General features: G+C 40.3%; 1 protein-coding gene and 1 long non-coding RNA gene across 11 annotated transcripts in view; one reads left to right on the top strand and one right to left on the bottom strand.

Moving 5' to 3' along the window:
* RAPGEF4 (Rap guanine nucleotide exchange factor 4) overlaps window positions 1-13,647 on the bottom strand; it is a 283,628-nt gene extending 269,981 nt beyond the window's left edge. For 3 of the 10 annotated variants that reach the window (XM_036084822.2, XM_036084824.2, XM_078071000.1), the window contains exon 1: window positions 13,441-13,647. In XM_036084822.2, coding sequence (XP_035940715.1) covers window positions 13,441-13,505 — 65 coding nt within the window. In that variant the 5' untranslated portion in view covers window positions 13,506-13,647. The remainder of the gene's footprint in view (window positions 1-13,440) is intronic. The other 7 variants (XM_036084825.2, XM_036084828.2, XM_036084834.2 and 4 more) reach the window with 3 other exon arrangements.
* Window positions 12,912-25,678, top strand: part of LOC118544007 (uncharacterized) — a 198,556-nt gene continuing 185,789 nt past the window's right edge. The window contains exons 1-2 of the long non-coding RNA XR_013447212.1: window positions 12,912-13,342; window positions 14,727-14,930. This is a non-coding gene — a long non-coding RNA (uncharacterized LOC118544007). The remainder of the gene's footprint in view (window positions 13,343-14,726; window positions 14,931-25,678) is intronic.

The following is a 25,678-nucleotide window of genomic DNA, read 5'->3' as shown; positions in this document are numbered from 1 at the left end:
ATCCAAAACAATATCAGACTTCAGCAGTGTCCACATTTGATTTCTGTAAGCTCCTTGGAGGAGCGGTGTTGTTGCTCATTTTACCTGTGGATATTCAAGGTTAGGACTTCTAATGATAGAGACAGAAAGTATTAGTCATCTAAACACAAAGGGTTTTTTTTTTTTTCTAATGAGTTTCACTTTGATATCCATAATTTGTTGAATGTTGACTTCTAAAATGAACCTCTAAAGCTATTAAGATAAATACCCAATGAAGTACTGAAAAGGTAGGAGACAAAGCAACAGAGATAATGTAAAATTCAATTGAGGAAAAGATAAGGTGCATTCACAAGCTGATAATGTACAGTTACAGCACAAGGAGATGAAAAAGCACAATATAATTGTACTCCCATTCAGTTGGCATCCAACTTTGTCCATGCTTCAGAGGTCTGCCTTATAGATGAAGCTGCCTTGTTATATGATCCCCTTGCTATTTTTTGTAATTGTGCCTTTTTGTATCAATAGAGGGCTCCCCTTTTATGCTCTGATGATCTGGATAATTAAACAGGGACTCCTGGTTTAAGTATTTGAATTATTTTCAGTAAATAAAATGTAAAACCTGGTTACTGACTAGACAGCCCTAACTCTACAAATCACATCTTTAAATACCACCAGGGAATATTTACAACGAGTGCTGCATCACCACAGAGACTATTCTCAAATTGTCTTCAATTTTTAACATGAAAAAACTTACAACCATGTTGTCATATCATTTAATCAGTTGGTGAGGAAAATATAAGAATTCAATTTAAAAACACTATCAAAAGGCAGATGATGGAATAATGACAGAAAAGTTGTTTAAGATAGCAAACAAATCCCCAAAATGAGAAATTGTTGGGATTTCTAAGTATCCAGGACCATTTTCTTGCTCTGGTATATTTATCTGAGAGGCCTGTTTTAGAGAACACTAACCCCACAGAGTTATCAGACAAATTCATCACTGATTAAATTGGCTAACTATGAAACCCAAAACTCCATCAGTAGGATGGGGATATTGATACCATTATCTGTTCAGCTGTCAGCATCCAGTCAAAAGCACACACAAAATCCTTTCAACTTCATTTAAATAATCATACTTTTCCTGATCTGTATTACATTCATTAGTTCTCTAGGGATAGCTTTCTTTTTCCCCAAAAATTATTATAAAAAAAAAACAAAACTAAAGTGGACAGTATTTCAAATAGCTTTATTTTTTTTACGATTTTATTTATTTATTTGAGAGAGAGAGAGAATGAGAGAAAGAGAGCATGAGGGGGGGAGGGTCAGAGGGAGAATCAGACTCCCTGCTGAGCAGGGAGCCCGATGTGGGACTCCATCCCGGGACTCCAGGATCATGACCTGAGCTGAAGGGAGTCGCTTAACCAACTGAGCCACCCGACGTCCTCAAATAGCTTTAAATAATAATATTTAAGGAATAAACCAAACTTTCAAAATTTATCCCTTTCACCAATTTCTGAAATTATCTTTGTCTGTAGTATATATATTGCTTCTGTATAATATATTGTAATATTACTATAGGCACTAATATACTATATAAAGCACTTTTGCAAAATAAGGCCTTGTTACCAAACAAAAGGGTGGCATCGTATTTATTCAGCTTGTGTCCTTATCATGGGCACTAAAATACTTCATTTGCCTATTTAGTAAAGCATGGATTACACTGATTTAAATTCATACTAGGTGGCCTCTCAGTTCATTCAAGCTCTTTGATGAGAAGTTGCTTTTGTAGAAAGAATTCACCACCCTTTTAAAAATAACACCATGCCTGAGTTTCCTCCCCTGTCCTCTGCTTTGTTTTCCTTTGCTGCTCTTATTACAATCTGACATTGTCATATACATTTGTTTGTCCTCTTACTCCATCACTCCATATCCTCTTATCTTTGGCCTCCTAGCATTTATTAACACCTACTTTTTCTTGTTTTCTTCATCACTGGATTCCTTATCACCTGGAACAGTAGCACATAATAGCTACTGCATCCCTACCACGCACCAGCACATTGTAGATACTCAATTTTAAGGACTGACCGAATTAATTAATGTCTTCCCAGCTAGTATTTAAATTCATGAGGTCACAGGCCTTGTCAGTTTTTATTACTAATCTATCCCCAGTAAGTATGTATGAACTTGGAAAGCAGAGCATAAAATCTCTGAATGAATGAATGAATGAATGCACAGCAGGAAAGTAGAAAACTAAGATTAGATCTTTTCCCTACAGCACATTTGGGCTTAGGAAAGAGGAAGAGGGCAGGAAGCAGGGAGGATACAGGTAGAGGAGTGATAAAAGGAGTGACAAGGAATGCTCAAGATAGAACTTTCTTATATTCCAAGTTTGTTTTAAAGAGTTGATAAAGAAAATGTGTAAGATTCAAGAACTCAACTTTTTCTATAACATGTTCAATATATAACCAATCAATGACTAGAATAAGTTTGTCAGAGCCTGAATACCTGAATGTCTGAGTCTGAATGTCTGAAGGCAAGACATTCATGCCTTCATCTGGGATTTAAACAGAATTGAAATGTCATATATAATATCAAGAATCAAATTATTGGGGCACCTGAGTGGCTCAGTGGGTTAAGCATCTGCCTTCAGCTCAGGTTGTGATTCCAGGGTCCTGGGATTGAGCCCCACATCAGGCTCCCCACTCAGCAGGGCTTCTTAAAGCCTTTGCCCCTCTCATGCTCTCTTTTTCTCTCTCTCTCTCTCACATAAAGAAATAAAATCTTAAAAAAAAAAGAATCAAATTATTAGGTTCCAAGTAATGTCTGCTTTCCATCAACATCTATTTGTTTTCAACATCTCCAACAGTTAAGTCTTTTCTAAGGGCCTTTAAAACTTATTTCCACATTTAATTAGATAAAAGAGAGGTTCTTGAACTTTAAACCAATTTATAGGTCATAATCCTACAGAGCAATTCATCCTATTTAATATGCTTACATTTCACAATTTCATTCCATGAAAGGGTTTTCGGAAAATTATACTACTCATTTTAAGATTGTTGCACTGCAGAAGTGCCTCGGTTAAGCATCCAGCTCTTGATTTCAGCTCAGGTCATGATCTCAGGGTCGTAAGATCAAGCCCCAGATCAGGCTCTGCACTGGGCATGGAACCTACTTAAGATTCTCTCTCCCTCTCTCTCTGCCTCTTCCCACCCTTAAAAAAAAAAAAAAAAAAAGCTTTTTCACTGCAATTAACATATGTTCCTTGGTTTTCATGGTAACAATTAAAAAACATGGTAACATGTTCTGTGGCATAACCCATGGGTTGTCGACCACCATTTGTCTGTGTTTTAAGAGTGGCACCAACATTCCTCCTTGAGAATACACTCTTGTCCCCACATCCTCACAAAGAAGCACTGTACCACAGTTAAGACATACATCCTTGTTTGGCTGTCAAATGAGGATGTAATTTTCCACCTAGTTTGGCTGAGTTCAAAGTCATATTACTCTTCATCTAACCAATAATACAAAATATCTGCATTCCAAGTATCTATTGGAAATATTACTTCCAACTCATTGCTGCTCAGTTAATTATCAATAGCTCAGATGTGAAAAACAGTGTTTATGGAGGATTTCCTGGAAGTGAAGTAACCCATCCATTTCTAAAATACCCTAAAATCTATCCTGGGATTAAATCAGACCGTCAAAAAGCTATATTATTATATTGGCCCCATGGGAGAAATACTTTCCTTTAATATCTCTTTGGTATTATGCTATCATGATATATTGAAAGCCCTATGAAACCCACTGCTGAATTCACTGCTGGGATACTGTGGAGGATACTATTCATCACATTGCACAGTATCTTTTTCATGAGGTTGAGGGGAGTCAGCATTTCTCATTGTTTAATTGTTCTTGATTAATTGTTCTTCTCTGGAAGAAATAGTTTTCATTGATAAATGCTATATAATGAAATAACTGTGCTTCCTTCTTTGTGCTGACCTTGAGAAATCATAGCTTTAATGCTTATATTAGGAAAGAAAATTTTTAATTAATTATTTAAATTTCCATCTTTAAGAAGCCAGAAAAAGAACAAGTTAAACCCAAAAGTAGGTAGAATAAAGGGGAGGGGCGCCTGGGCGGCTCAGCCATTAAGCATCTGCCTTCGGCTCAGGTCATGATCCCAGGGTCCTGGGATCGAGCCCCACATCGGGCTCCCTGCTCCACGGGAAGCCTGCTTTTCCCTCTCCCACTCCCCCTGTTTGTGTTCCCTCTCTCACTGTCTCTCTCTGTCAAATAAATAAAATCTTTAAAAAAAAAAAAAGTAGAATAAAGGGGAGGCAGCATAAATCAATGAATTTCTCAAACTATAGAGAAAATCAACTAAAGTTGGGTTTTTTAAAAGATTAACAAAATTGAGAAGCTCCTAGCAAGACTGATTAAGAAAAAAAAGAGCAGACAGAAATTAATAATATGAGATATGAAGGAGAACATCACTACACATTCTAAGGACATTGAAAGAATAATAAGGGAATAGTATGAACAACTCTATGCTAATAAACTTGATAACTTAGATAAAATGTCTAAACTCCTTGAAACAACTTATCAAAACTGACACAAGATGAAATAGAAAATCTGAGTAGCCCTCTACTAAAGAGATTGAATTTGTCATCAAAAAGCTTCCCACAAAGAAAACTCCTGGCCAGATGATATCTATAAAACATTTAAAAAAGAAATAACATCAATATTGCCCAATCTCTTTTTAAAATAGAGGAAACACTCCCTCTGTGTCAAATAAATAAATAAATAAAATCTTAAAAAAAAAAAAAGAGTTGTAGGCTCTACCAACTGAGGGGCACCTGGGTGACTCAGTCGGTTAAGTGTATGCCTTTGGCTCTGGTCATGATCCCAGCATCCTGAGATCAAGCCCCACATCAGGCTCTCTGCCCAATGGCGAGCTTCTCTGCTGAGTGGGGAGCCTTCTCTGCTCAGTGGGGAGCCTTCTCTGCTCACTGGGGAGCCTGCTTCTCCCTCTCCCTCTGCCTGCCGCTCTGCCTGCTTGTGCTCTCTCTCTCTCTCTCTCTCTCTGTCAAATAAATAAATAAATAAAATCTAAAATAAAATAAAATGAAGGAAAGAAAAAAATAGAAGAAAAAGAAGTATTTTCTGATTCAAGGAAGTTCATTCTCACCCCTCTGATCCATTTTGCCCTGGAAATCCCAGCCAATGTAATAAGGCAAGAAAAGTAAATAATAAAAGATGTAAAGATCAGAAAAAATAAGTAAAACTGCCAGTATTCACAGACAACAAGATGGTCTACATAGAAAATCCTGAGGAATCTACAAAACAACTACTAGATTGAATAACTTGCCCAAAGTTACACCACTAATAAAATCAAAACTAGAATGTGAACCAATACAGTCTGGTTCCCAAACTCTTAACCCCTACACTATGCTCTCTACTTAGAGAGGACCATGCAGATATATACTTACATTAGTCCACAAACCTCAACACAGCCATATACTTGGTCTTTGTAGTCTCATTTGATGATTTGGAAACAGAGATTCAAAAAGATTAATAACTTCACCAAGATCACATGGCTAAGGGATGAAAGTGACAGAATTTGAATAGGTCTGGCTGACCCTGAAACAAAGCTGATCTGAATATATCACATATTCCAAATTTGAAGAGGAAAACAATGAGGATCCAGATTCAGATAGTAAGGCCCTGACATAATGCAGTAGAATATAAAGGCCAAGAGAATTGGTGACTGGTTAGCAGTAAAAAGGGACATAGGAAAGGTCAAAGTTTTGAGAATTAGATTAGCGTCAATAAAATAGTAGTAAGGAGGAGAAACTAATGGAGAGGAAGTTTAAGGAAGATGAAGTCAGTTTTAGACAAGTTGAATACCAACTTGTTAGGTTAGGCATAGTTTTGACAGCAATAATAGAAAACCTAACAAAAAGTGGTTTATAAAAATAGGATTTACAAACCAAAATCTGAAGGTAGGCAATGATTAATCTAAATTTAGTAGCTGAACAAAGTCAGAACTAGAGTCTGTGTTTCTCCTGGTCCTTCCTTCTGAGATTACAATATGGGTGCCAAAGGCCCAGGCCTCAGGTCATAATTCCAGACAGAAAGAAGAATGGGGGTAGCAAATACATCTGTTTTTCATCAGTAAAGCAAAATCTTTCCTAGAAGTCGCTAGTAGAACTCTGCTATGTCTCATGGTCCAGAACTATGTCACATAGTCACCTAGCCTCTCCAGTGGCCTAAAAGGTAGGTATTTTGCTTTCCCAACCCTATAGCAGAGGCAGGTGAGAAAAACAATGTCTGCTCCAAAATATGAATGGGGCATTGATGTGGGAATATCCAATGGAGAGACAAAAATGCATCTGGTCTAGAAGATAAAGCAAGGATACAGGATTTAAGTAATCTGCATACTGAAAGCACAGGAAATGAAAGGGTACTCCAGGAAAGAGCATGCATGAAAAGAAAAAAGGGTAATAACAGCACTTTGTTTCTCTTTTTGTGCAGGGGAAGCAAATGGATGTACATGGATACAGCTGAGTAAACATGGTAGCCAGGTCCCTCCGCTATAGCGGGTCAGAGTGTTTGCTTTTGTATGCTTGGGTGGGTCTTTCTCTGTCATCCTCCCCACCCAGTAACTTCCATCCTCTTTCTCTTTCCTCAGGCTCTCAGTACTCCCAACAAGGTCTCTCCTCTCTCTTTCTCTTTCCCTCATCTGTGAATTGGAGGTACTGGAAGGAAAATTCACTCTTCACTGCCACTGATCAATATGCATGAAGATGGATTTAAATCTGACTAAAGAAAAACTAGCTGCCTTAGGTTGGAAAGGTGGTCCGGGAAAATAAGTAGCTACTATGAAAAGGCTATTAAATCTTAAAAATTCATGGAAAATTAATAGGAAATTTGAACTAAAAGGAATCTGCCATTCCTGCCCTCACTGGAATAGCCAGAGTATATTTGGGGAAATACAAACTAAAACAAGGAGGCAGAATTTGCTTTGCTGAGTACCATTCTTCCTCTGAAGACTCTTCTGGGCTCCCAGGCTATGTTCAGGAGACCAGGTTGCAGGGCATCCTTCTCCTGGCCCACTGCTCCATAGGCACACCATCCATCATGTGCTCCAGTCTGAGTCCAGCTCTGCTGACCCTTTCCTTTCTGAAAATCCTAGGGCAGGTAGAACCAGCACCACAGAATTTAACCATGATTACATAATAGGTTGTGTTGTCCTCTAATTGCTCCATACGTATATGTCATGTACTCCCATGTATTTGGGGCTACAGTGAGATGTCCTCCAATAAGTTGCATATAAGACATGCACCAAGCATTAAACTTTAAAATCAATATATCACTAACATCATGAAAAGTGATCACTTGACATTATGTGCCTCATGATGCAAGTATATAACACTTCTGTGAAGTATTGTTGCCAGAAAATCGTATCTAAATCCAATCAAGCTCTAGATCCAAATACCAATTTACGGGATATACAGGGGATAAAGGGACATGTCAGAAGACACCATGGGGGCATAATTAAAATTCAGACTTTAAAAAAAATCGGTTTCTTCAACAAATTTATTATAAGGAAGAAAAAGAGACAGAACCCAGAAATTAAAAAAAAGTCTTAGAGACATTATCAACCAAATAGAACCAATGTAAATCCTAACACAAACAAATTGCAAGAAAGAAAAAGTTATGTGATAAATGGGGAAATTTGAACACTGTCTGGATATTTGATTATATTAAGGAACTAATGTCAAATTTTTAAATGTGTGATAGTGGTATTGTTTTTATCATAAAGAATCCTTACCTTTCAGATATATACTAAAATATTTACAGATGAAATAATACTGTGTTCTGGGACTTGCACCAAAGTAATCCTGGAGGTAGTGGGGTATGAATGGAGGGATTAATAAAACAAGATCCGCTGTGAGTTGGTAATTGTTGAAAGGCGGAGGGGCTGTATAAGAGAAACATAATGTTCTCTCTTCTTTTGTATATTTTGAAATTTTCCATAATAATCTTTTTCTATAATAGATCAGAATAGAGTTATGCAATGTCATTTTTTTTTTTTAAAGTAGTCACATCAGGCAAAGAAACACAAAAGGAGCAGCCGAGATAGATGCTCATGGTGCCCATCCAAGCCTTTTCGAAGACAAAGGTGGGGCCAGTGCAAGGACTTACTTGCAAGATTGCAGAGGCCACTCCATCCCGGAGGAGGAGGATGCATCTGGCTATCTCACCTTCATCCCATAAGCACCTTCTACAGTCAAGGTGCTGCAGTGAAACGGAAGATAAAATGATGAATAAAATACAGAAATTAATATCAAGGGATGCAAAAGGGAAGTAAATAGGAAATTGTGATGGAGTCTGGCTTGTGATATTATAGTGTTGTACAAAGTGTGCTATGGGAGCACATGTAATGGTCATCTAACTGGAAGAGATGACAGCCAAGCTGTCCTGAAGGATTCCCAGAACTATCTTCTGATTATAATTCAATTCCCTGGCTCTGTCGCTCTAAGAAGAGAGTGAGCTGGCCAAAAGTTGTAAGTGTCCTGATCTCCTGGCAGCTTTGCTTCTCACTGTAAATGTACAACACCGGCTTCTGGTAACAAGTGGATCTCCCACACAGCTTGCCTAGAGAAGGAGTACATCAGCCAAAGGATGTGAGTGTCCACTCCTCTCATCTTATTTTCAAATTAATGAACTGTCTCTCTGGTTTTACCGTCTTTGAAAGTTTGGTGCCTTTGTATATGCCCCTGAAAAAAATGTATTAATTCTTGATGTGCTGACAAATCAGGAATCTGAGATTGCAAGACCAGCTCTGAACGTTGGGAATTCACCAGGGTAATATCATCCCCCTTGGGACATGCCTGGGTCTGGATGGACACCTGCCTTCCCCAGTGACAGCCTTCTGCTCTGCATGCTTCTTTGATCTTCAGTCTTCCTGAAGGGTGGGGCCGTGTCTGAGGCTTCTTTGATTCTGAGTCATCCTCTTCAGCATGTCTGCCTCAAAACATTTTGGTTTTTAACAAATTTGTTCCTTGATTTCTTTCACTTGCATTCAATCACATCAATATAGTTAAGTCCACATCTATTTGGGGATTGTCAGATGCAATGATACTGTAGAAGAAGCATGTTTTAAAAATGAAACATCAATAATTTAAAAAATTCCTCAGCTGTTTTGTTTTTTTATACATCCATACCACGTTAACTTCATTTTCTGCCTTGGCCTGTGATCACCAGTGATCCTCAGATAAGCCCATCAACTGAGGATGTCCCCCAAGCTACACTTCTAACTAAAGAACGAGAAACCAAATAGTGTGAACTCCTTCCCAGATGAAGACAATTTCTCTCATTTCCAGTGGTTTCTCTGTCAATCAGCCAAATTCTTTCATCTGTAATGGGACATGGCAAACTTTTCCTTCAAAGATCTACAGAGTAAATACTTCATTTATTTTTTTTAAAGATTTTATTTATTTATTTGAGAGAGAGAGAAAGCACAAGCAGGGGTGGGATGGGGAGGAGCAGAGGGAAAGGGAGAAGCAGACTCCTCGATGAGTAGGGAGCCTTAGTGGGGCTAGATCCCAGGACTCTGGGATCATGACCTGAGCCAAAGACAGACGCTTAACCGACTGAGCCACACAGGCGTCCCCCCAGTAAATACCTTAAACTCTGTGGGCCACACAATCTCCATTACAGCTACTCAACTCTTGCCAGTGTAGTGTGAAAGCAGCCATGGACAACACATAACCAAATGAGTGTGGCTGTGTTCCAATAAAACTGTGTTTATGGACACTGAAATTGGAATTTTATATAAATTTAATGGGTCACAAAACAGTGATCTCTTTTTGGTTTATTTCCAAACATTCAGAAATGTAAAAACCATTCTTAGCTCAGGAGACACGCTAGCAGCTGGTGGATCTGGCCCCTGCTCCATAGTGATGAATACCGGCAGTGATTCACTATACATATGTGAATGTGTGTGGTATCTTCGTAATACTGCCTTACCAACCATGAGAATTATGACCTATAAATGGGTCTTAAATTCATAGGTGGCAAACTTAAATTCTTATGGGAAAAATATCTTCACTAAAATTAAACAATGATCAGCACACAAAGACACACCCACACATACACAAAGACATTTTACATATCCTAAATCCCAAAACAGTGGGTACCATGTAATACATTTCTAATTACCGCCCCTGCTTAGAAAAAAATTGTAAGATCAATGAAACAGAGGTAAGTTCGTTGTGCTTTAACAATATGTCTGCTGAGACTTTTTTCAATGTCTTTTTATCCATCCAAATGTTCAATGTCTTTCCGATTGTAAGATCAGTATTTATACAATCTCATCTCCTCAGTCCCACCATAGTCCAAGAACTTGGACGCTTGATACATGAAAAACTTTGGGTTTTCTTTCTTTAACCTAATCTGCGTATCTATATATTTTTCAGCCCCCTCCCCCCATGCAAGTTTATATAGCATTGCCTGTCTATGATAACCTTCTAGGCATGACTACAGAACATTTCTAAGGCTTTATTTTCCTTCTTCTGTTTGTTTCATCTTGTATTGTGTACTTCTTTACTCATGCACTTTCTACTTTAACTCCTCTTATTATTTCCAACAGGGTCCCTCTTTTTCTAGCTGTCCACAACAGGTGCCACTTGCTTGATGCATAGACCTAAACTACATTTTGCAGCTATGGAAAAGGTCCCAGCATCATATCCCCAAACAGTACATAGGGGTTCACTGTGCCATTCCCTCTTTTTTGTGTGTTTTATGCTTGAAATGTCTGTAATCCAAAGTTTTAGAAAAATGGAGCATACATTCCTATGCTCTGGATTTGGTCACAAGAGGAATTTGTAGTTGGGAAGAAATTAGCATATTTATATGACACACCTGTGTGTCTTTGTTCACATTGCTCCCTCTGCTTGGCATGCCCTCCCCAAATTCTCTGATAAAATTTCCCTCAACCTCCAAGGTCCAGGCATGAACCTGTGGGAAGCATCCCTGCCAAGCACAGCTGATGACTCTCTCCTTTGCATTCCCAAAGCATTTCATACATCTCCGTGAAAGCACTTGTCATCGCATTGTGGTTAGTTGATTATGCAGCTGTCCCAGCCCCACCACCCATCCGCCAAGTCAAGAGCAACTCATCTTTTTTTTTTACCCCCCTCACTGCTCATGCATCCCCAATGCCCAACACAGTACCTGGAATAAGGTAACAAGATTGCAATTCTCAGAAATACTGAGAGTAGTCCTAACTTCCATCAGCACCCTGAATCTTCCTCCTCCCCCACAAAATTAACAAACAATTTCAGTAAAAATGCAACTTCAAAACAAGTACCCCACGGACCTTTTAAAATGAGATTGCCACTCCTAAACTGTTCTTCAAAGGAATTCCAGCATCAACACTGCAGAAAATGCACAGTTATCTTAACACCACAAAATAAAATATTTACATGGCACTTCAGGTTTTCAAAGTACTTTCACCATTTGCTGTTGTTGTTTGGTCCACTAATTCTTGGTAAGACAGATAGTTCTATCCTCATTTTTCAGACTCTCAAGGATATAAAAGTGATATCTCCAAGATCAGAGCTGTCAGTTCTGGGCCTAAAACCCTTAACTTATTGATCTATCCACTTTCTCTACTCCATGAATGCTAGGCTCAGTATTTGTGGAGGCTTTTTTTTCCACCTCTGGTAGATTCTTTTTCCCTATTATGAATGGTGGCATTAGATTGTGGCTCTATGTTCTAAAAACACATTTCAAACAAAATCATTTGGGCAGATACACATTATGAAAAGACAGAATCAAATATACCCCACTTGTGTTAGTATTGCTCTATGATTTTGCCATAAGTACTTATTGACTAAAGGATTTCCAGTGAATCACCGACTGTGCAAAAAAATGGCATGCCATGCATTTCTGAAAATAGAAATATGTAATCTATTATAAAAAAATTCACTCATGAAGAAGGACTACTATTTATAGGTCAAGCACAAGAGCTTGATTTTCTTTTTTTATAACTCATCTTTCCTAAACTATTAAATTTAGATTACTTATCACATTAGCAGGCTCTTCACTTAAATATACTCTTAGTTCCTCTACATAATTCTGAATGATTTAACCATCACTTCAATTCTCTTACTATTTATTGCAAGCAATTCTTCTAATATTAGTACATATCATTTTCGAGTAAATAGGGCACTGTCTGCCAAAAAATCTTGCTACTGTGTGGTAATTGAAAGTAAAGATTATTTCACAGATATATTAATTTTTCAAATGAGCCACATTTAGCTTTTCTCAAATTACCTAATTTTTTTCAACAAAGACCTATAATAGTAAAATATTCAGAGCATGTCACACTGAAGATTTTCAAGTTTGATCTGGTTACGAATCTGCTAATTGTAAAAATTTCAATATGGCAGAGCCCAAAATATTTCACACAAATGCAAATAGAGATGTCATGCAGATAGCTGCAAGACATGAATCATTGCCCTGCCGCATCAAACTCAAAAATTCAGAGGCAGTTCACTCTGCAAGATCTCTCGCTCTGTTCTTAAAAGTTCAGATGCATCACCTTATAATCAGGGTAATAAAGTATAATTGCTAACATACTGTGTGATGTTTACTGTTAAACCCACAATCTGGACAAACAGAAAATTATGCTGTCAGAGCCTGGAAACAATTGCAGTCCGCAATTACACGGGGGCACCCTCCTTATACAGAGCTGTCGTCGGGAGTAACACTGCTTTACGGTTTCAATTTTTTAGAGTAAGGGTCTTTTCCCGAGAAGCAGGTATTCAGACGAAGGCGGTCTCCCGCGTGACCTTCCTAACACAGACCTTGAGCAAGCGACTGCGGGGGCAGGAGCTGAGAATTTCAGCGAGGCACTTGACAGCTCCGCTGGGTCCCTCACACTTTGCTTCCAGGAACAAAAAAGGAATGTTACTCCGCACCTGTCTTTTCCCCCTCACCCCTCCTTAAAACTTAAATTACATTTACCCCTACGGCCTGAACAGCCGGAAGAAGGTACGAAGCTATTCCGTCCCGTGATGCCGAGGGAAAATAATCCCCCACCCAAGAGCGCAGCCTGGAGCGGCGGGCGGGCGGCCGGGCGCGCGCTGGGGGCAAGAAGGTGAAGGAGGGCTGGGGGGGCACTGGAGCGCCCGGCGCTGCCTCCACACCCCACTGCGCTGCATTTTCTCCACCACGTGGAAGCATCTCGTGCGGGTGGCGCCCACGGGAGGCGGGGGTCCGGGTACCCCCCCGGCCGGGACGCCGCTCCTCGGCCCCCTCCCCCGCGCGGGGCCCGGCCGTCTGCTCTCAGGTGAGGGGCCGCGGCCGGGGCGGCAGTCCCCGCGGCGGGCTCCGGGCAGGGGCCGCGCCGCAGAGCCCCGGCCCGGCGGGGGGCCCTGCCCGAGCTACCTTTTATCCAGGCAGGCGATCCACTCGGCTGAAGAGGAAGAATGGGCAGCGTGCGCAGCGACCATGTTGGGCAGCGGCGCGCGGTGTCCCCGGCTGCGGCGACCTCCCGCGCTCGCTCTGCCTCTGCCTCCGCCTAGCCCGCGGCGCGGACCAGCTCCTCCCGGCCCGCCTCGCGACCGGCGCGGCTGCGACGGGCCCGCCCTCCCAGCGGGCTCCCGCGGCCTCCCGGGCGGGGGGCCGGCGAGGGAGGGGACTCGAGGGGCGGGACGCGGGGGACCCGGAGGGCCCGAGCCGCCCGCCCGCCCGCCGCTGCACTGCGGCGCCCAGGGGGTGGGGAGTCCCGCGGTCCCGCCCGCTGCGGGGAGGGGACGAGGGGCGACCCTGCGTGGCCGGCCACCTGCGACAGGTGGCCGCCACGTCTCAGGGAGACCTGGGCCGCGCCCCTCACCTCCGGGCCTCAGAAGCGTGGACGGAGGGAAGGCGCCACGGGTGGGGAGGGGGCGGGGGGGGTGGCTGTCAGTGTATATATTTTTCATACAGCGAATGCCACTAAAATGGCTGCTGCCTCCCTGTTTCCTTAGAAACCCTAGTCTTCCTCAGCTGTTGTCAAAACTTGCTGGCGGTTTTTGCTCACCTTTCCCGTTTCCCCTTTAAAAAGGAATGAAGAGGAGGGTTACCATGGCTCGGGGTGAGAACACCCACACTGGTCACCGAGTCTGGGATCCAGGGGAGAGTTTCTCCTGAGGGGTGAGGAAGGGGTGGAATGGAATGGGGAGGCAGTGCAGGCATGGTTGGAAGCAGGGACGGGAAGCCAGTGGGCTAGAATGGTGATCAGTGGTGACTGAGGGAATGATAAGCCGAAGTCTGGCCTTGAACCCAGGAGCTGCTTGGGCTTCCATCACCTGCATCATGAAAAGAAACAATTAAGAATGGGGAGTAGTGGAGCCACGAGCAGAACTGAGGTTTGGGGGTCTGGGGGGGGGCAAGATCCCAAGGCACTCACCTGAACTTGGATGGTTGGCCCCACATGTCACTTGGGCCTGTCTCTGGTAGGTGTGCACAACAAATGTTATGCCTAGAAGTTGTTTGGTTATATTCTGCCAAAAATCAAATTAAGCTCTAACAGTTATTTAGGAATTTGGGGACAAGTTAAATCTTTTGGACTACTGCCAAACACTGTTTATATTTATGGTGTGATTTAGGGATAGATAATGGGGAAAGAGATAGCACTGCTAACCTCACTTTGGTTTTTTTCTCTCCTGCCCTGCCCTCACTCCCCTGCTCAGAGGAGGTTCAAGGAGACTGGAGAATGAAACATTCTGGAATGCTTTTATCCTAATAAAACTCCTCCAAAGAAATTGCCGTTTTTTCCTCTGCTCAATAGCCAGGATCTGGTTTCAGACCTGCCAGCGTATTCCCTCAGCAACACCTCCCTGCTCAGTGCTTGTCCCCGGATGACCTCCATCCTGTTCATTTCTATCATGTTTTAGGTAAGTAACATTTAAAATGTTATACTATACAGAGAGTACCAAACGTATTTCTGTTGTTGCTTTTTTGATGATAGAGGTATGAAGGAAGAAATGGGTCTCCTCTATTTATTAAGATTCATTTATAAGGAGCTCTTGAGAACATTTCAAGGTTACCAAATGCTTTCTCAAAATGCCTTCACTCAGAGAATACGTGTAGGTAAGGAACTAGAGGAAAACATGACTTCGTATGACGTGTCATTACCAGAGGCTCTGAGTGGACATGGTTTTTGGCCATAATGCTGTAATAGTCACCATTTATTGAACATCCACCGAGCGTTAGATGCTATGCTGAGTTTCTACAAGTGTTATCTCATGTAATCTTCAGAACATTCTATGAAGCCAAGCCAGAAGGACAGCTGCCCAGGGCACTATTCCACAAAAAGGGACAAATATCTTTGAAAATGTAATGAAACAGAGAAAATTATATTTATCAGTACTTTCAGGGAGAGTGTTGATTGGGTCGCAAGGAAGACACTGATGAGCTACTTGGAGTGGAAGTGAGAGCCCAAGTAGTCTAATGTGTATTCTAGGGAGCATAGGTCTAATGAACCTCAAGGGCTCTGTTTTGCTCTATGGGGAATCTGCCTTTCCTTGAAATAGAAGTTGAAGAATTATTTAAAGAATATCCTTTCAAAGGAACAGCAGTGGATCATTAGCTTATCCAGAGCCCTCACATGTTCCCATTTAGCCCTGGTGTTAGGTACCAGTAACTCCAGTATACTCACTAGCACAAGGACACTAAGCCTCAGGAAAGATTGATCATTTGCTCTCAAGAGCCCAGCTGCTGGACTGGGGGTTCCTGAGTCAGATTTGGGGGTTCCCAAAGCGCTTGCACTTCAGAGATGGAGTCACTGGTTTGGTCAAAAGAATGAGAGTAGAAGGCAAGTCAAAAATGACTGCCCAGGTGATCAGAACAAAATGGTTATAATTTTTTTAATGTAAAAATAGGGTAACTTGTGAGGAAGAAGGATAGAAGAAACCCTTGAAATGTCAGGAATAAGCTCACTGTTCTACGAATTACTCTTGTGGTCTAAAAGGGATTTGATTGCTGGTCAAGAACTATAGAAGTAAAGGAGCTGTTGCATGATTATCCTATTAAGAAGAGGAAGAAAATAAGGGATTTTCTTTGGTTTTGATGGGAAAGGCAAAGAACCAGAGAATATTTATTCTTTTTCTTTCTTTCAAAGAATGTAAATCAAGCCAGACTAAAAAAGACCACATACTGTGTGATTCCATTTAGATAAAAATGTCCAGAAAAGGCAAGTCTATAGAGACAGAAAGTAGATTAGGGATTGCCTAGGTCTGGAGGGTGGGAATGGGGAGTGACTGCAAATGGGCCCAAGAAATCTTTTTTGGAACGTTGGAAATGTGCTAAAATGGCTCGCGGTGATGGATGAACAGCTCTGTAAATTTAAGAAACAATTATTGAATAGTATATTTAAAATGAGTGAATGCTGTGATATCCACATTATATCTAAAATAAAAATGAAAAAGTAAATAATAATAAAAATAATAAACCTGTCTTGTAGGAGAAATAAAAAGAACATGTATTGATCTTTTAGAGGAAAATAAAGAAAACTATAGGAGAAAAAGTAAAAGTTACCCATAATTCCACCACCTAGAGATAATAATTTATCTCTAATACTTTAGCGCATTTTGTTCTAAATTTTCTATTTTGAAAAGATAGTGTATATATATATGTGTATATATATACACACCCATAAAAACATGCGTATAACTAGCTACTTACATTAAATTATGTATACAGTTGATCCTTGAACCATGCCGGGGTTAGGGGCACAGACATACACACCACACCCACCTCTACCCTCCCAACCCTGCCTCCCCAAAACCCCCACCTCCGTGCAGTCAAATCTGCATATAATTTTTGACTGCGCAAAAACTTTACTACTAATAACCTACTGTTGACCAGAAGCCTTATCAATAGCAGTCAGCTCACTTGCATTGTGTATGTTGTATGTATTGTGCACTATATTCTTACAACAAAGTAAGCTAGAGGATAGAAAAAGTTATTAAGAAGATCATAAGGAATGGGCACCTGTGTGGCACAGTTGGTTGGGCATCCGACTCTTGGTTTCAGCTGGGGTCGTGATCTTGGGGGTCATGAGATCAGCCCTGCCTTGGGCTCTGCCTCAGTGCTCAGTGTGGTATTTGCTTAAGAACCTCTCTCCCTCACCCTCTGCCCCCCCCACTCATGCATGCATGCGCATTCTCTCTGTCAAATAAATAAATAAATCTTAAAAAAAAAAGATCATAAGAGGAAGTACATTTACTGTACTGTCCGGATTTATAAAAATAAATCCACATATAAGTGGACCCCCTGCATTTCAAACTCATGTTGTTCAAGGGTCAACCGTAGATAGATACATAGATAGATAGATAGATAGATAGATAGATAGATAGATAGACAGATATACATGCGTTCATACAAATTTGAAAGCATTAATATTTTATAGGCTACTTTTTCTACTTGGAAGGGAAAAGTGCTGTACATGTTTAAAAATATCCTCCTTAAAAAATGTAATAACTACAAAATATAATTTATTTAAAGTATCTTCCTTTGAGGCCTGTTTTTTCATTGGCAAAAAATATTTGTTTAATCTTCTTCCTTTAGTTTAGTGAATTCTTTTTCTATGAGAAAGCTGAGATCTTCACTGAAGATCTCCAGTGAGATGAGAATAAGTTACAAGACCCAAGTTCGATAATGCCAGTTATTACTAGTTGTAGAACTTTGAGTGAGTTACTTAATGTCCAAGTTCCATTTTGTTCATCTGAGCAGAGGTCCAAAGTTAGGAATTTGAGAGACAGTCGAGATTAAGTTGCAGCTCCATTCTCTACTGTTTGACCTTACATGAATTACTTAATCTAAGACCCTGTTTCAACATCTGTAAAGTGGAGACATTAATGGTATTGTAAATGAATATAATGATTACAGGATTTAGCATAAGTTCCAGGCACATAATGCATGCTCTATAACTCTTAACTATTGGTGTGATTATTAATTTCTGTACAATGCAGATAAATAGCATCTGCCCTCTGCATTTGATGGGAACCTGGTGACAATCAGTTGAGATCTGTTATACTAAAGGGCCTTGGCATCTGTTAAGTATGAATTTTGATGGTATAGGATATAAAGAATGGGTCTGCCTCCACGATAAACACTGAAGTTTCCTGAGGACTATTTTAGACATGGTCTCACAATCTTTTCTCCATTCACTCTATGTCTACCTACCTCTGTAGTTCTTCAAATGAGAACAATATATACCCACTGAGTAGTTATTGTAATATGTAGACCAACAGCACAGTGATAGAAGCCAGATAGGGCTTCCCATTTTCCTATCCCTGGGAATTCTATCATAGGTTAGGCATTCATTAGGCATCCCCATATTCGTGTATAGGGAGAATCTGATTCAGGCTGTTGTAGCTACCTCACTGGAGGGTGGGTTATTAAAACACATCCATCACTCCTGCTGGTGATATAACCAATTTATTGAAGAAGCAGTACTTCTGGGTGAAATTTTAACAGCCACTTTACTCATTATAAGAAAAAAAATGTTGTAGCCATATCGGGTGATGGATGTTAACTAAACTTATTGTGGTGATCACGTCACAGTATATACAAATATTGAATTATCGTGTTGTACGTCTGAAACTAATATTATATGTCAAATACACCTCAACTTAAAAACTAAATAAATAAAAGCAATTCTAATGTTTTCTCTCTCTGTTTTAAACTTGCTCAGTAGAGTAATTCTATCCCTGGCACTGGATATAGCTTTTTTGGTCACTTATAGATAATAGAAAGTACTACAGTTTTTCTATTAGAATGTCCAAACCGGTATATTACCAAAGACTTCAATCTTTATTCAAAGAGAATTCCCTCTTCCTCCCCCATCTAGAGCTGGTTGCAGACTTTTTCCAGCCTTTAGGAAAGAGGATATGGACAGCTTCTTTTTTCCTTGCTCATTGTGTCCCTACTTAAAACCTGCTAGGTTTTACCCTTCCAGAATCAAAGGAGTAGTGAAGGAAGAAAAGAAAATGAGGGCAAGAAAGTTCTTCCTTGGCTGGGACAGTTGGCATCACATTTTCCAGGCCTGGCAAGTGTATCAAGCCAGCTCTGTCTCCTGGGTGTTTTCACGTATTCTTGGGCAGCCTTCCTGCTGGGCCTTCAACAGAGGCAAGTGCCACTCTTTTGCACACCTGCTCCCCATCCAGACCTGGCTTTCCTGAGGTCACCTCCAAACTGCCTCCTTCTGTAGGAGTCCCAATTTACCCTCCACCCACACCCCAGTTATTTTCTTGAGCAGGACTTATAGGGGCTGCAGGATGTTTCTCTCCTGTGTGTCTCCCATCTGGTCCATAGAAACACTCTGACAGTACAGACCAGTCCTAACAACAGCACTTACCCCCATTGCCAAGAAGTTCACAGATCCTTTCCCCTGATCTGTAGATTCCAGGGCTGGAGTCAGACATAAATCCCCCATGGCCTTGACTTTAGGGAACTGTTCTCAGAGCGGCCCATTGAAGCCCTCCCTTTCCCCATCCTTGGTGGTAGGAGTCATAGCACAGCTCTCACCAAGAAAATATTCCCTGTGAAATCCTCCTCAGTTTCCACTTCCTAGACACTTTTATTCCCTCCTGCGATGAGAAGTTGTAGACTCATGAAACTGGTCTTTGGTATTTTGATTGAAAGCCTGCATCTTGGCACCTCCCTCTGGAATTTCATATCTATCCTATTTTGGTGCCCCAGATGAAACTTGAATTTAGCATCTGTGACAGGCTAGTGAAAATTGAATCAAGCCAACTTCTTTTCCATACCTGCAACATTAATGCCTACTCAACCAACACAATTGCCTTTTCCAGGTAAGGCTATTCACCTGGGAGTTGTAAGGAATACCACAGGAATGCCACACTCATTAGGAAAGTGTAGCTCACATGGTCTCTTGAGCTTTCTAAAAACGAAATGCATGATTAAAAATAACTGATTAGGAGAGGCCCAATTTGTGGGTTATAATAAACAAAATTTGTGTTCTTCGTTTAAAACTTTGAAGATTTGTCAATTTGGAGGAGTTTATTGGAATTAAAATCTTAAAACAACAGTAAGCAGAGATAGGAAAGTGGCTAACATTTTGGTTATGATCACATAAAAATTTTATCTATAAGGCAAAGTCATAAATGACCCATATTTAGAAGCTCAGTATTAGGCTTCTTTGTGAGTTTTAGAAGCAGAATTGTTTGTTTTTGGTATTTGTATCATTATGGTATATAGGAGCCAATTAGCGAGGAATTAGCTATGTAGTTTTAATTGCACTTTAGATATATCCAGTCTGGGGACACTGGAATTAAAGTAAACAACAAAATATTATGACAAACAACGAAAAAATAGGCTTGGGGATTATCTAGTGACTGCCTTCCAATTTCCAGATTCATAATGAACTAATGTAAAATTTTAAATTGTTAGTTTTTATATTCCCTAAAAGGAGTCTATTTGCAGTAATAGTCTTCTGTTTCACAGAAAGGTAAGTTGAAGTATACAGTCAAGAGACATAGTTAAAATGCACCTTCTCGAAAAAAATATTGAGAGTTAAAATTTATTTTATTTATTTATTTATTTATTTATTTATTTGGAAGCAAGTCCTAAAAGAGAAGAAAAGTCTTTTGCTCCAGTAGTAAAATTATATTCTTGAGAAGCATACTGACCTCTATAAAGAAAACTGGTAGCTATTTGTATCAGTTCATTTACTGTATGAACTCCCTGCTTACGGAGAATTGGCTGTGAAAGAGCTTGAATGCTCCACCTGGCCATGTTTTCAGAAGGGACAGTTCCTCTGAAACCAAGAACTGTGAAAATCATTGGTAGGCGAATCACTCTGGTCTAACTAGGCGTAGGGACTAACCAGGTTCAGCACTCTGCCAGAGCCAAAGCCTTCCTTACCTGAACGAATGCCGCCTATGTGTGGAAGTGTTCTGTATGCCACTTCTTCAGGTTGACTTGGTAAAGTGGCAGTAATGAGCTTGGGTAAATAGTGTGGGGTGAGGAAAATGTTACCATGTGACAGCATTAGTCTTAGGCCTGTTTTCTAGTGGAGTATATCTATTTTGGTGAAATAACAAGCTGCCGTTGCTTTTTGATATTATGTGAGAGAAGCATAGTATATTATCCAACTCAGAAAATCTCTGCCTTTGTTATTATACATATTTTTCACATTAATAAAGAAAATTACCGTGAAAACAAATTCAAGTGAATTACAGCCACCTAACATTTGTGACAATCTCCTCATCTGTAATCCAATATGGGCTCCAGTGTATTTCAAAAAGTAGATTATATAGTGGATTCTGTAGAGAACATAAGCACAGAAAAGAGAGTTTGTGATTAAAAGTCTTATTGATTATATTAAACCATGAGCATGCAGAACTTGAAGGAAGTAAAACAGAGAGTTGTCATTTAAAGTAAGACATAAAATTTTGACTTGGCAATAAAATAATAATGAGTTGAGCTCTTTTGCTTAGGTGTACCAATTTTCACATAAAAAATATCGTAGTGCCACACTACTAAAAAAAAGATACATTTACTGGCATTTCTGGATTAGAAGTACTAGTTCGGTTCTAGAGGCAGAAAATAACTCAGGAGGCTGAGGAAGAGGTCAGGAAACAAAGACAGGACTCTTTGCCTGCTGTGACTCTGCAGGGTAAGGGGGACCACACCCTTTCAGCTCTCGGAGTTCACAAGAGGGAGATTCCAACTCGATCAGCTCTTTCCTCTGCCTGATGGCCCAGAGGCTTCACAGCCCTGATTCTGGCAGTTCCTCACCAACTCTGGGAGCTGCCCAATTTAAACCCTGGAAATGGAGCCTTCCCTTCAGGTGAACCTAGGCCTGGACCTGTTTATGATAGGCATGTCTGTGCCTCAGATAACCCCACTGCCACCTACTCAGTTACCTCCCAATAGACTGTAGAGATGGGACACTTTTTATTTCTTTACACCATTAATTCATCCAGTCATTCAAGTCAGTAAATATTCATGGAGCTCCTACAAATGTGCCAGGCACTATGCTAGGCACTGAGGGAGGAGCAGAGAACAGCTAAATGCCCGACATGCATGGAATATTGTAGTGGGTAAAATAAGGTATAGGCAAATAAACACATAAATATATGTCTAGTGGGGACACTCTGCAAGGGACAATTAAGCAGAATCAGGGAATACAGAGATGGAGAAGGGGCTTCTATTTGATATAAAGCAGTCAGTAATGACCTCCCTGATAATGTAACATCTGAGCAGAGCATAGGGCCCTTCGACACACCACCTGTCTCATCCTCAGCCACTTGCTCCTCCTTGGCTTCATAGCAGCTAGCAACTCCATGCAGACCCCTGTGGTTTCCCTGCCTGAGGATCACCAGCCACAGGTCTAGAATATCTGACTCCTCTCCCCATTCCTCTCCAAACTCAGCTGAAATGCCAAACCACAGGGCCTTGCCTCCTGAGCAACTGCCAATGGGGCTAAAGGATGAAATACAGGTATGCAGAGGATTTAGTTCCCCCTGAATGAACTTTGACCAGAGGAAGACAGGAGATTGGAGGATACTGGGCAGATAAACTTCCTCTCCCTTTTTTTCTCTGATGGACTGTTCCAGTATATGATTTCTCCACCCAGTGTGTCTGAAGTCAAATTGTGTGACCAAGCCTATATGCTTAGTGAGTGTTATAGTTTAGATTGTGTTCCCCAAAAGGTATGTAAGTCTCAACCCCAGTACCTTATTTGGAAAGAGGATCTTTGCAGATGTAATCAAGTTAAGATAAGATCATCGGGGTGGGCCCTAACCTAATACAGCTGATGTCCTTATAAGAAGAAAAGACAGGACATAGAGTGAGAAGACAGCCATGTGATGATCGAGACAGAGGTTGGAATGATGCATCTACCAGGCAAGGAACACCAAGGATTGCCAGCAAACACCAGAAGCTAGAAGAGGCAAGGAAAGATCTCCCCTACAGTTTTCAGAGGACATGTGGCCCTGCAAACATCTTGATTTTGGATTTCTAGCCTCCAGAACTGCAAGACAATAAATTTCTATTGTTTTAGGTGACCACGTTCATGGTACTGTGTTACAGTAGCCCTAGGAAACAAATACACTGAGTGGCCAGCTGTGTTGGGTTTACCTCCCAAATAAAGCACTAACAGTCCATGCTCGAGGCTCTGTTTTCCAGAGAACTGTGACAAAGACCTGAATAAAGTGAAGGATGATATTTGAGGACAGAGATTACAGACAGAGGGAAGACAATCCGAAGGTGGCAGCATGCTTGATGTGTTAGAGGACCAGGAAGAAAACTAGTGTGTTTGGAGAATGATTAAGGGGAAGAGTGCCAAGAGATGAAGTCAAAGAGGGAGCCAAAGATACTATCCCTAGGGCCTTATGGACCACAGAAAGGACTTTGAATTTTTTTTAACAAGGTATTAGTGAGATGTAATTTACATATAGTAGTAAAATGAACAAATCCTATGGGTATGGTTTTGTGAAATTTTTTACACATTGCTCTGGTTTGAATATGTCCCCCCAAATAATGTGTTAAAACCTAACCCCCAAGGTGATGGTATTGAGAGGTGGGACCTTTGGGAGGTAATTAAGTCATAAGGGCAGATTTATTATAAAAGAGACCCAAAAGAGCTCCCTTGCCTCCTGCCATGTGAAGGCAAAGGAAGTATGCCATTTGGAAGAGGGCCATCACCATGCTGGCTCCCTGATCTCAGACTTCTAGCCTCCAGAACTGTGAGAAATAAATTTTCATTGTTTATAATCTACCCAGTCTCTGATATTTTGTTATAGCAACCCGAATGGGCTAAGACATATATGTATAGCCCAGTGTGACCACCATCCAGATCAAAATATGGAACATTTCTATCACCCCCAAGACTTCTCTCCTATCTTCCAGCCAATACAACTTAACCAATCCTGGGGTAAACACTACTCTCACTTTTACCACTACAGATTGGTTTTACCTGATTTTGAAGATCATGTAAATGGAATCATACAGGATAGACTGCTTTTGCTCAAAATGATGCTTTTGAGATTCATCCAAGTTGCTGCATAGATGCTTCACCTGTTTTTATTGCTGCATAGTGTTCCATTGCCTGGATCGCAATTTGTTTACCTTTTCTTCTGGTTATTTGCAGTTTAAGCATTTAATGAATGAAGCTGCTAAGAACATTTATGTACTCTTCTCTTTTTTGGATACATGTGATCATTTCTTTTGATGTCAACCTAGAAATGTACTTTCTGGCTCTAGGGGTAGGTTTATGTTAATTTTGTTAGTTTTTCAAAGTGGTTGCACCATTTTATACTCCTGCCAGCAATGTATGAGAGTCCTGGTTACTTTATATCCTCATCAACACTTGGAATTGTCAAGCTGTTTAATTTTAGCCTTTCTGGTGTTTGTGTAGTGGTATTTCATTATGGGTTTTAATATGCATTTTCCTGATGACTAATGATGAGCTCATTTTCACATGTTCATTAATCACTTAGACATATTTTATGAAGTGCTTATTCAAGTCTTTTGTCCATATTTCATGTTTTTGTTAAAGCCACATCCCATGTCCAAAATCTGTATTAGTTAATCTATTGCCATGTGACAAATTATACATTGACAGCTAAAAGCAACAAACCTTTATTATCTCACAAAATCTTGGAGGATCAGGAACCTGAGAGCAGCATGGTTGGGTTCTGGCTCAGAGACTCGGATTGTAGTTGAGCTGTTGGCCAGGGTTTTAGTCATACAAGGCTCAACTGGGGCCAGAGACTGCATGTCTAAGCTCACTCACATGTGCTTCATTGTGAGGAAATGTATGATTTCTATTAGGCTGGTGAAATGTTGAAAAGATTGAAGACCTTCTACCACTCTCACTGACCTCTTGGTGTCCTGGATCTCAGATTGAAAGAACTCATCTAAAGGAATAGATGGTGGCAAAGAGAGACCCAAGGTCCCTCAACTAGTGGGCAAGGACAGGGCAAGGAAGAGATGTTAGAAACCTAAAAATATTCAGGCCCAAAGAAATCTAACTGTTTGAAATGGCTCACTTTCATTAAGCTCCCACTATCTCACTAGGAATTTGAAAGAATAAATCATGGCAGAGTGTTTTTAGTCCTCCATAAATGGTCATTTGATCCAGCAACCTCATCTGTGGAAATCTACGCCAAGATTAGAATCCACTAATTGGAAAAATCTACTCTTTGAAGGTTACTTATTAGAAACCTAAATTGTAGAATTGTTTAAATACATATTTCCTCAAAAGAATACCAGGAAATTCTTAAAAGTGGTTATTGTGAGTGCTTAACATATAATATTATAGGAAATGCTTAGGGCATATATTAGGTGGAAAACTAGATGAAAATGAACTAGATGATCCAATGAAAATTATTGCAATGTGATGTCATTTATGTATGCACATAGGAAAAAATTGGGAAGGAAGAAAAAAGTATAATATCTGTATTAGAAATGATAGGGTAATGGGTAAATTCTCTCCCTACTTCCCAAATTTTCTATGTATTTTTATAACTTAAAACATCTAAAATTACCAATTGCCATCAGACATGAAATTTGATAAAAATAGAAGTTAAATATAAATTGTCTAAATTTTTTACTAGTTCATTTATTTTCCTCAGCTTTTTAGTTTGAAATTTTCAAACCTACAGAAAAG

Source organism: Halichoerus grypus, chromosome 4 (assembly GCF_964656455.1).
Source record: "Halichoerus grypus chromosome 4, mHalGry1.hap1.1, whole genome shotgun sequence".
NCBI classification, from domain to species: domain Eukaryota; kingdom Metazoa; phylum Chordata; class Mammalia; order Carnivora; family Phocidae; genus Halichoerus; species Halichoerus grypus.
Note: the sequence above shows the minus strand (reverse complement) of the source record. Positions and strands in the feature narration are given on the sequence as shown.